At 39.3% G+C, this 12,934-nt stretch overlaps 1 protein-coding gene across 1 annotated transcript in view; it reads right to left on the bottom strand.

Annotated features, from left to right (window-relative positions):
* Cngb3 (cyclic nucleotide gated channel subunit beta 3) overlaps positions 1–12,934 on the bottom strand; it is a 139,011-nt gene that overhangs the window by 32,041 nt on the left and 94,036 nt on the right. Inside the window, exon 13 of the mRNA XM_038348355.1 lies at positions 12,105–12,202. Within this exon, the coding sequence (XP_038204283.1) occupies positions 12,105–12,202 (98 nt within the window). The remainder of the gene's footprint in view (positions 1–12,104; positions 12,203–12,934) is intronic.

Raw genomic sequence — 12,934 nt, 5'->3', positions numbered from 1 at the left:
ATAACAAAATATAATAAGTTAAGAAAAAACTATCACATCGAAGTTGGACACAGCAACCCAAAAGGAGAAGAAGAGCTCTAAGAACAGGCACAAGCGTCAGAGACCACTTGTTCTCACAGTCAGGAGTCCACCAAAAACACTAAGCTCATAGCTATATATGCGGAGAACCTGTTGCAGACCCCTGACAGCCACGTACTTGCTGTTTGAGTCTCTGTGAGCTCATATGTGTCTTGCTTAGTTGATTAAGAGGTCCTTTTCTCCTGGTGTTTTCCATCTCTCCTGGCTCTTAGAATCTTTCCAGTCCCTCCATTTGATTCACTGAACTCTGAGGGAGGGATTTTATTTAGACCTCCTCTATTTTACACTCTTGACCACATAATGTCTGGCAAGAGATCTCTAGATCTGTTCCACTCTGCTGCTGGGGGAAGCCTTTCTGATGATGAATGGAAAAGACACTGATCTATGAATATAGCAGAATATCTTTAGGAATTGTTTTATTGATCTTTTTTTTCTTTTTTTTGTCAAGTTTTGTTTGGTTTTACCTTATGTCTCTGGGCTATCTAGTCTCTGATTCTTGGTTACCCAAGCAGTGTTGGGTATGGGCTTCTTCTTATGGAGTGGCTGTAAGTAAAATAGGACCCTGGTTGGCTATTCCCACAAGTTCTGTGCCAACGTTGCCCTAGTATATTTTGGAGAGAGGACAGGTTGTAGGTCAAAGGTTTTGTGGCTGGGTTGGTGTCCACATTTCTCTTTCAGTAACCTATATAATGCCTTCCCCTACCAAAGAGTTTAGAACCTTGGAATGAAGGGTCTATTTATGTACTAGCTCAACTATTCCATGTTCAATGAGTTGTGTGGGTGTTGCCCTTGGCAATGGGACCCACTGTCAGTTTGCAGAGAGCAACCCTCTATCTTAGCGTCGGCCTGGATTGTTTGCAAATTTCCTCCATAAGACCCCTTTGGTCAACAACTCAACTAAATGCAGCTCAGTCCCTCTACTAGAAGCCTTGCTTGACTAAAAGAGATGACCAGGTGACACTTTGTACCCCATTATTAGGAGTCCTCATTATATCACCTTTATAAATTGCGGGGAGTGTCCACTGCACTAGATTTCCATGCCATCCCCCAAATGTCCCCAATTCCAGTCATCACTCCCTGCATTCTATCTCTCCAAGCCATTCCACCCCACACCAGTTTGATCCCTCACACTCCAATCCCCGCTATCCCCAATCTACCCATAAAAATCTTTTCTATTTCACCTTCCCAGGGATATCCATAAGCTCCCCCCGGCCCCTCCTCTTTACCTAACCTCTCTGCATCTAAAGATTTTGATTGGTTATAATTTACTTAATGCTTAATTCCACTTATAAGTGAACACATACCATTTCTCTTTCTGTGTCTGGGTTACTTCACTTATCATAAACTTTTTGAGTACCATCCATTTGGCTGTGATGTCATATTTTTTTCTCATTTTTTTAATTAAAAATTTCCATCTCCTCCCCTCCTCCTCCCCTTCCCCTCCCCTCCCTTCCACCCATACCCCCACTCCGCCCCTCTCCAAGCCAAAGAGCCATCAGGGTTCCCTTCACTATGTTAAGTCCAAGGTCCTCCCAGCTCCCCCTAAGTCCAGGAAGGTGAGCAACCCAACTGTGATGTCATATTTTTAACAGCTGAATAATACTCCATTGCATAAATGTACATTTTTTTAAAAAAAATTTATTCTTCTCTTGAGGGTCATCTAGGTCATTTAGTTTCTGGCTATTATGAATAAAGCTACAGTGAGCATGGTTGAACAAGAGTCCTCATGGTAGGATGGAGAGTACTTTGGGTACGTGTGTAAGATTGGTGTATCTGGGTCATGAGGTAAACCGATTCCCAATATCCTGAGAAACCACCATATTGATTTTCACAGTGGCTGTACAAGTTTGCACTCCCATCAGCAATGGAGGAGTGTTTTTCTTACTCCATATTCTCATCTCATTTTAAAATTAGATTATTTGTGGTTTTTTGATATCTAGTTTCTTGAGTTCTTTATATATTTTTGATATTAGTTCTCTATCAGATATGGAGTTGGTAAAAATCTTTTCCCAGAGGACAACTCACAGGATTCACTGTTCTTCTGCTATTTGTGTTCTGGGTTGGAACTTCAGGCTTTTAGGCTTCATGGCAAACCCACATACCCACTCCTTAAGTATATGTTATAAAGAATTGCATCTTACATTAACTTTCCCCCCTTTTTCTATGTGACTCTCTTTGATAGAAGTCATTAGGATATTTTCAGATTATAGAAATTCAGAGAGGAGCAACTGTTATTTAAATTTACCGCTTTCTTTCTTTTTTGTGCTGAAATTTCTTTCTTTACATTTTTTGGCAATTTTTGGCTGCAGGAAAAAATCTTTGTCTGTGACCATGGGTCATATTAGACATGCACTTGTAGCTTGAAGGATGTTGGTTGCATATGTATTCATTAGCCAGCTGCCTTTCATGACCAGTGACTAACTGCATACATTCCTCTATTTTCAACTGCATAGAGATTCGTAAAGCAGATTGAAAAAAAAAATGGCTATCCACAGTTTCAACAATTCTGTTGAAATAATAAGTACATACATAATATATTAAAGACATTTACATTTACTGCCCCAGGTGTCAAAGCAGCCATCTGACAGTTTGTTCATCCTTGTTTTTACTTATTGATAACTTCAGTTTAGAGAACAAAGTGTTTCCAATGCTGTAAGGGCCATCACTGAAACCCCAGTATAGTTTCAATGGACAGAGGACAGAAGGACCAGGGGGATGATTCCTGTGGCCTCAAAAATCACAAAGCTTGTTTTCTTATAGTAGGATTTTTCTTCTGTGTAGCTCAGGGTACTGTTTACTTATTTAATGCCTTACAATTTCCATTTGTCTTGCAGTGGATTTATGCATGGGGCTTATTTCAGTACATTATTGAACAGTAAATTGGGGTAAGGCCTCTCTCTCTAAGGCAAACATTCAGTGGAACTGACAGTAAATATCACAAAAGGTTCTTCTGCTATCTACTGAACCCAAGTTTGGAAATGGAATTTGACTGCACTGCTGAGGAATGTCATCGTGTCCTACTTTTCTTTCTATTGCTCTGATAAAGACTACCAGCAAAAGCAAGGTAGGGAGGAAAGAGTTTATTCTAATCACAGTCCATCACTGAGGGAAGCCAGGTCAGGAGCTCAAGTAGGGCAGGAACCAAAGGCAGAAACTGAAGCAGAGATCAAGGAGGAATATTGCTTCTTGACTTACTCCTCACGGCTTTCTTTCTTATAGCACCCAGCACCACCTGCCCAGGTGTCTTGGTCACTGTTCTATTACTGTGAAGAGACACCATGACCGAGTTACTCTTCTAAGAGAAATAATTTAATTGAGATGCCTGCTGACAGTTTGAGAGATTTAGTCCATTGTCATCATGGTGGGAAACATGGCAGCACACAGACAGAAATGGTGCTAAGAGTTACATCCTAATGTCCTGGCCAAGAGAGAGACAATGGGCCTGGTGTTTTGAAACCTCAAAGTTCACTCCCTGTGGCACACGTCCTCTGATAGGCCACACCTCCTAATCCTTTCAAATAGTGCTGCTCCTAATGACTAAGCTTTCAAAAATATGAGCCTATGGAGACCATTCATATTCAAACCACCATACCAGGGGTGCCACTACCCCGAGTAGGCTGAACTCTCTCACATCAATCTTTAGATAAGAAAATTTCCCATAGATTTTCCTACATGCCCATCTAATGGACGCATTTGTTCATTGAGGTTCCCTCTTTTCAGATGACTTTAGCTTGTGCCAGTTTGACAAAAACCTAATAAATACATGTGGTAACTTTATTTTTAAGCCTTATTCTTTGGTCAGGACAAGAAAAGGCTGATGTGGACCTTAAATGGCTGACATTTTATACTCCATCTAACCCAGGGGATGGGTGTAGGCATCCCAACTGCGCCTGAAGCTTCTTTCAGTCCCCTTGATCGTCTCTTTGAATTTTTTGTCATGCCATGTAAATAAAAGCTCCTAGATTTTCTTGTAGTACCTCCAGAAAGCAGTGACTATTTGGGGGATCATGAACGATGCTGCTATGTCAGTCACCCTAATACAGAGCCTTTAGATTTGATATCCCATTTCTGTGATTCCACAAGATTTCCAGCATGGCTGCACTGGTTAAACATGGCAAACAATGCCTACTGGGCAGAGTCCACAACTACCTGCACCTTTTCTCCATTGACCTGGTCACTGGTGATGAGCTGGTATAGGATGTGGGTCCGATATGCCATTGTTCATGGGAAAAAGCAGAGGAACTGAACTAACCTGAACTAACCTGCCTGCTGGATAGCCATTTGCTCGCATTCAAACCCCAGAGAGACAGCTCTCTCAGGGATATCAGCAAATCCACCCCAGCAGTGTGTGGGATCTGACTCACAGATTAACAGTGCACAGATTAACACCAAACACGCACAACTCTTTTCTTTTCTACAATATTGTGAGGATAGAATGCCTCATGAAATATAAACATGATGATTGTATTAATATTAACAATTATATTAAAGTTTATTGCTTTGTTTGTCTTTTTAACTCTTCCAACTCCCCTGTGGGGCTAAGAGTCAATTTTGTGTTTTAGGCAAAGGCTTGGAAGCTGAGGAGGCCTCTTCACTCCCTCTTGTGCAGCCCACCTAGCAGGCATTACCTCCTGAGCACTCTGAGGTCAATGTGCCTGGACTATCTGCTCTCTTCTTACCAGGGCTCGGGACATGCTAGACACAGAATGAACAGGGGCTGATGTGTGAAATAAAACTTGTAGAAAAAATGGTTTTGTTTTAGACGATGAGAAATTCAGTGCTGCCTAAAAACTGTGTTAAATATTCGTGTTAAGATTCTGCAGATGTGAACTGAGGTGTGGGAGATCCCATATTTATTCAGAGTATAACCTCACTGTTGTGTATCAGTTCCAGGAAACTCATATTTAACATCTACAAATATGGAACACAATTTATGGAAGCTGATAAAACTTATCTGTAGAATCCTTACATTTTTAGTTCTATGGGGCTCATTCTTTTCTGTTTCTAGGCACCCCACACACTTTTGTGTGGTTTCTTTGAGATGGACATTAAAATATTGTCACTAATTTCTAATTCACTCTGAATTTAAGTGACTCCTAAGAACAAGCAATGATCTCAAGGGCTTTTAATAACTTGGTTTTGCTTACTGTAAAGAGAAATGTGTTGTTCTATCTTACACTTCATTCCCATTGAAAAAAGAAAGTTGAGTCACAGGTTCACAGTTTATCAACACTGAATCTTAAATCCTATCAGATCCAGCCGTACACTCAACGTTTGCAAACACTAATAATAGCTTTCTCCAGCAGCTTCCTTTAAGAACTGTGAATAATTCAATAATTCTAGGAATATAGGTACATGCTTTTCCAGGAACTTTACATGTTCCAAGTGAGAAGGGAGGCTAACTCATCCTTCTAGGATCAGGCAGGGTCATGCCAAGAACTCAACTTTACTAGTCTGAATATTCCATTGAGATTACATCAGTTTTGTTTCTCAGCAACAGTAATAATAATACTTCCCTAAATGTCAAACACTGATATGGATTATATCTTTGAAATTAGCTAATCACCACAACACACACACACACGCACACGCGCACACACACACACGCACACGCACGCACACGCACGCGCACACACACGCGCACACGCGCGCGCACACACACACGCACACACGCATACACACGCACACACACACACGCACACACGCACACACACGCACACACACACGCACACACACGCACGCACACACGCATACACACGCATACACACGCACACGCACACACACGCACACACGCACACACACGCACGCACACACGCATACACACGCACACATGCATACACACGCACACACACGCACACGCACACATGCACACACACACACGCACACTATCTTATATTTATTTAGAATCTCCTCACCCTAGGATACCCTAAAGAGCAGACAGTATGAGTGCAGCTATAGGAGGTGCCCCTACTGCTGGGCTTCTGCCTCAGATACTAAGGATATGAAGGACGGGGATTTGTTTAATTTAAGAGCTTACTGTTCAAAGGCTTTGAGGAAAGTCTAGAAACAGCACCTCACGACTGACAGTCCTGGTGACAGTGGTACATGGCTTTCTGTAGCAGCCCGATTTCAGGCCCCGATGACGTGATGCATGATGGCATGTCTGAACAGGCCCCCTCTGCTAGGATGTGAGTGTGGGGGCATCGCTTCGCCTTTCCCATTACATTCTGGGTGTGACTGCCACTCACGTGCAAATGGTTCCTCCTGATATTTCCGACTGAGGAAGCCACAGATTTCACAGAAGCCATCAGTCATTCGTGAATCACAGGTCATGGCACAGTGTTCTCTACAGAATGGGAGTTAAAGTCTTTCCAGAGTAGCAAATGTTAGACATTTTATGTTTTCTTTGATTGGCAAGTAATAGACATTCATGTTTCAAGTTTAGTGCTTCAAGTCTCCCAGTTTCCTTCTGTGGGGTGGTGGGACTCTTATTTTTTATTTTATTTTTTTAAGGTATGTGATTCCAATCCTAGTCACTAGGTGGCATAACAGAACTTTTTATTAAATTTCCTTCCATTTCTGATAATTTAGTGGCCAAAGCAAAGTGTTATTTCCCTTGTTTAATTTAATAAAATATATACATTTAAAAATCAAAATAGGAATTATAATTCATCATGAAAGAGAGACTATTACACAATATAATGGAAATGAATAACTCTTGATAAGTTTAATGATCATGCTTGTGCCTGAAATAACAAAGAATCTTCAAGGGTCCATTTTAATGAAAAAAAAAATAATGTGACAATTCATCATTAAGCTATTTCAAAACCAATAGCACCACATCAAAGTAACAAGCCTCACTGACTAACCTGGATTGATGAAGCAAAGCTTTAGAAACTTCGGTGAGTTTTTTCTTTCTACTTGCTTTAAGAGGAAAAGAGTGCATAACATTTTTGTTATCTATCTATCTATCTATCTATCTATCTATCTATCTATCTATCTATCTATCTATTATCTATCTACCTAACTGTCATCTATCTATCTATCTATCTATCTATCTACCTACCTAACTGTCATCTATCTATCTATCTATCTATCTATCTATCTATCTATCTATCTATCATCTATCTATCTATCATCTATCTATCTATCTCTATCTATCTATCTATCTATCTATCTATCATCTGTCTGTCTATCTAGCTATCTATCATCTATCTATCTATCTATCTATCTATCTATCATCTGTCTGTCTATCTATCTTTCTTTCTTTCTATCTATCTATCTATCTATCTATCTATCTATCTATCTATCTATCTATCATCTATCTATCTATCTTCATCATCATCATCTATTATCTATCAATTATCTATCTACCTAACTGTCTATTATCTATCTACTTAGCTATTATCTATCTATCTATCTATCTATCTATCTATCTATCTATCTATCTATCATCTATCTATCAATCAATCATCTATCAGTCTTTGAGACGGAATCTTGTATATTCTGGGCCACCTTCAAACTCACTCTGGAACTGAGACAAGCTTTGAACTCCCGATCCTTCTGCCTTTACCTTCCAACTGCTGGGATTCCAGGTGTGTACTGACCAATAGAAAAGTACAAATGAGTTTGTCTCTGATTGATATGCTAAGGTCAAGTATGAGAATTGGTGAGGAGGGATCACTTTAATTCTCTCTCTTTCATGACGCTTCTCCTAAATCTTTACTGTTGCAGTTAAATCTGAAAGGCATTTAAAGGCTCACATATTAAAAGCGGATCCCCAGATGATTGTATCGCAGAGAAATGGAAGTTGCTGGACCCTTGAGGATTTAGGGCCTAACAAAAGGAAATTAGACGATTTAGATAGTGTCCTTGAAGGGAATTTGGGACCCAAGCCCTGACTCTTCTCTGACTCTTCCTCTCTCTGCTTTCTAGCCACCATGAGCTGATCAACCCTCCCTCCCAAGTGCTCCCACCATCAAGCGCTGTACTGAAACCGGCCCGATAGAGCACAGTCCATCAACCATCTAGTACTGAAACCGAGATGATGAAGTAAGTCCTTCCTCCTCCTAAGTTGATTGTCTCAGGTATTTTGTATCATCAATAGGAAGTAGACCGATACACTCAGTTGTCCTATCAGTTACTGGGATGAGGTTGATGGGGAACCAAAATGTACCATCACACAGTGGTTAAGTTCACAGTCGGTGGTATGAAGGGCCTGTGTTCAAACTGTTGCGAAGCTTCGGTTTCGGCCATTACCCCAATTGGCTATGTTGTTTACTTCTCTATAAAATGGAGGTAGTAACTAAGCAACAGGCCACGCCTACCAGAAAACCAGGTAAGCTGCCTGCAGTCTTTCTCTTTTGCCTCTGTTTGCCTAAACCCAATCCTTCAGTTTTTATCTCTAACGCTGTGAATCCCACATACTATTTCATCTTTACCTCTCTCCCCTGACTCCTGGCTGATTTGAATCCCAGCCTTCAACACCAGCAGTCATTCCCTTTGAACACACCAGCTGAGCAGAACAGTAAAACAGGTAACACACACTCACCACACTCTCTGAAAAACCCAGAGAGGAAGCAAAAACCAAGACACAAAACATACACCCAACAAAGTCAAATCCAGAAATCAGCACCTACAATCACGCCAAACTCAGGTGCCAAGACACCAGAATAAGAATGCAATCAATTACAGCTAGGGAAATAGGTCACCACTAGAGTCCAGCTGTCCTTCCTTCCACAGCAGGCAGCAGGCACTGGGTATTCCAACACAGCATAAAAACAAGAAAAAGCCCTTAAAGGCAACTAAAGAGGAAATGACAAATTTCCTAAAGAAATCCAGGAAAATATAAACAACCGAAGGAAATTAATAAATACCTTAAAGAAAACCAAGAAAATACAAACAAGCAGTTGAAGGAAACAAATAAAAGTCTTCATGGTTGAAAATGGAGATAGAAGCAATAAAGAAAACACAAACTGAGAGAATTAAGGAAATGAAAAATTTAGAAATTTTAACAGGATTTACAGAGGCAAGTTTCACCAATAGATACAAGGGATGGAAGAGAGAATCTTAGGTATTGAATTTATAATAAAAGAAACTGATATCTCAGTAAAGAAAATGTTAAATCTACAAATTCCTTAAACAAACCATCCAGGAAATCTGGAACATTATAAAAAGATAAAATCTAAGAATAATGGAAAGAGAAGGAGAAGAATCTCAGCTCAAAGAACAAGAAAATGTTTTCAACAATATTTTAGAGGAAAATTTTCTTAATCTAAAGAAGGAGATGCCTATAAAGGTACAAGAAGCATACATAACACCAAATATATTGGAACAGAAAAGAAAGTCCCATTGCCACATAATAGTCAAAACAACAAGTATTCAGCAAAACAAAGAACATTAAAAGCTATAAGAAAAAAGGACAAAGTAACATGTAAAGGCAGAGCAATCCATTGAGAATTAAGCTGACTCTCGAATAAGACTCTAAAAGCCAGAAGAGGCTAGACAGATGTGCTGAAAGCATTAAGAGATGTCAGCCCAGATTACTATACCTAGCAAAATCTTCAATCACCATAGATAAAGAAAATAAGATAGATATTACAGCTCAAGAGAAACAATCCTATGGATTTCTGTGAGTATGAGGCCAGCCTAGTCTATATATTGAGTTCCAGACCAGAAGGGTTCTATAGTGGGAGGCTAGTCCAACAACAACAACAACAACAGCAGCAGTAGCAGCAGCAGCAGCACCACCACCACCACCACCACTACAACAACAACAGCAACAACCACACTCATATCTAGAATTTAATCGTGCTATTCAGGGGAGCAATAGGTGAGTTGTTACATAGACTCAACTATATCAACTCTAAGTTGCCTTCCTCCCTACTTCAACAGCTAACTGCTTAAACATTATGGGAGAGAGGTCTCACAGCTGTTCTCTGTCAGAAACTGTGCTGTGTACTATAGACATTCCTGTTTGATAACTGCATTCCTCCTTTTCTTCTAGAAGCAATTGCTGACTAGATGTCTGTCTAGTCATTTGTCTTACTTCTCAATTCCTGACAAATGTAGTTTAAGTAATCAACAAAACCTATGCAGATAAAACTTTACGAAGTTTTATAACTCTGTGATTCACACAGAGTTTGAAGTTAGTACTGGTCTAAAAAGAATTCTTAAAAAACTAATGTTCTTTTTAACACTAGTGTTCTTTTCAATTTGATTTGTAAGTTCTAAATTTTACTTTCATACTTGTTGCTGCTGATTTTGGCTTGTTCGTTGTTTTAAAATGTTTAATTTGAAAATTTATAATTTACAATCAGTACAATTAAGATCATTCTTTTTTGTGTGTCATCTGGCAACTTGAATAACATCACACCTTTTATAACTTTGTCATAATCCTGGTGGAAATCTATATCCGACAATAGTCAAGAGTCCTTGGATACTGTCCTGCTTCCAGTATCACACAGAGTCAGCCATGATTGGCCCAGGCTTTGAAGTAACTCTGCCTAGCAATTTCACCACACAGTTCTGTTCTTTCATCTTCTGGCCAGAGGTAGTGATTATGGATTTCAAAACATGTGCTTCAGCATGGATTACATTTTCTTCCCAATTTTTGTTGAAATTCAGTGTTTACACAGATACCATGCTTTAAAGACATCAGTATATGGGTAGGTCTAAATTATTGTTCTAACTTGAACCTCTCCCAGGAGCAAAAGATTAGAAAATCAAATTAGTTACATGACATTTCCATGTGGGAGTTTATCACTCCAGAGTAACAGATCTTAGTCTGTGCACTCATAGTCAGGAGACAGGTTGTTATTTCCTCTAAATTCCAACAGTCAATCCTTTAGAGAAGAGAATACTCATAAGAAGGTAATGAAACTTATGGGGCTCACAGAACTTGTAAGAGCCAGGAAGCTAAGAAAGACCTGTCTGCAAGGGTCTATAAGTAGTGAGCAGTTAATAGAGAAGAGGGGCTGCTTGGAAGTTGAGCAGGAAACTTCAGAGATTCAGATTTTAGGAGTCATCACTGATGCTAGGGTGAGCTTTCCTGTCGTGCAGCTGCCTTTGAGCGACCCACGCTTCTTCAGGCAACTCCTTAACTACGATTCTGCAAGAATATCCTACAAACCCACTGTTTTCTTAAGCTATACTTGGGCAGAATTTTGTCTGTCATTATTGCCCTGTCTGGAGTGAATAAACATGCTAGGAAAAGACATATAGCAGGAAGACAGACTTCTTATGACTCAGACACTAGCCCAAGGCTATACCTCTTAATACTGGAATTGAATTTTCAGCATGAATTTTGGTGGTGGCACCATCATTCAAACCATATTAAAATTTGTTTATTTTTATTAATGTAGATTTTAGGCTGACTAGTGCTATATTACAAGACTTTTCCTTAAAGAAAAAAAAGCTAAGTCTAAAACATTAGTAATCCATGAGAAGGCCAATGTAGAGCTGATCTGGGAACTCGATTCATCTTCCGTTGCCAAGGCACATTCATAAACGGAAGGTGATGCACGTGTTAGCAAAGACAGAACAGTGAAGTTTAATTAAATTTAAATTTATGCAAGAAGAGTCTGAAGAACTTGTCTGAAGAACTCCTCTTTCTTGACACTAATTAGAACAGAGAGGCTTCTAAAGAGCAAGTTGTCTGTTGAACAGGGACCCATAATCTTTTTGATTCTTGTAAATGGTCCAGGTTATTTTGACTTTGTTAAAAACGTAAGTCAGAAATAGTGAGATGGTTCAGCAAGTAAAGGTACCTGCTGCCAGGTCTGTTCACCTCAGTTTGACTCCTGAGATCCACTGACTCTTGTAAATTTCCCTCTGATTGCTACATGCATACCTTGGTATATGCGTGTTCCTCCAAATCGTTCATATGCACACACAAAATAATAAATTAATAAAATGTAATAAAAATAAAAACAGGAAGAAACTCATAAATTCCATATAAAGTAAGAACTTAGATTTTTATGAAGAAATTAATATTGCATTCTTCTATCAATTATAAAAGTACTTGCCTTGAACAACTCTACTTGGTTGATGATGTTGAAATTTGTGTCAATGGCGAGAGATAACCGCATTGTTGTTGGTAGGTTCTCAAGCAAGCTGGACTCATCTTTGTAAAAATAAATACATCAACCCCCAGGTATGATAATTAGTAAAGCAATTCACCAAAGAGTAAACAAAAGAATAATGAAAATGAAGATAACAAAATGCAAACATTTTATAAATAAATGTATTAAATCCAGTGTTTTTATTATGAATAGTAGATCTACATATTTTCCATCAAGGTTGTGTGTGTATGTGCTCATGCACACATGTGTGTGTTTAATTCATATGTGTGCATGTTCCATGTGCGCTTGTTTAGAGTCTAGATGTGGATGGACATTGGTGTCTTCCTTAATTACTCCCCATTCTGATTTTTAGATAGGTACTCGCATTGGCTTTGGAACTAACTGTCTAGACTGGTTGACCAATCGATTCCAGTGATTCTCCTTCTTTATCTTCATTGCATTGGGTTTTCAGATGTGTCCCTTTCTTGCTTTGAGAGACAAGACCTTGTAGTGTAGCCCATATTGGATTTGAATTTACAACAAACTTCTTACTGGGTCATCCCAAGTACTGGAATTACTACAAACAATTCTACCATACCCAGCCCTTCAAACATCACAACGGTGGTATTTTGCTCATGAAAGCAATGAAGTATAAAGATTTATTTATTTATTTTATGTATATGAGCACTCTATCTGTATATACAACTTTATGCCGGAAGAGGGCATCAGATCCCACTATAGACAATTGTGAGCCACCATGTGGTTGCTAGGAATTGAACTCAGGACCTCTGGAA

This window comes from Arvicola amphibius, chromosome 11, assembly GCF_903992535.2.
Source record: "Arvicola amphibius chromosome 11, mArvAmp1.2, whole genome shotgun sequence".
Taxonomy (NCBI): Eukaryota; Metazoa; Chordata; class Mammalia; order Rodentia; family Cricetidae; genus Arvicola; species Arvicola amphibius.
Note: the sequence above shows the minus strand (reverse complement) of the source record. Positions and strands in the feature narration are given on the sequence as shown.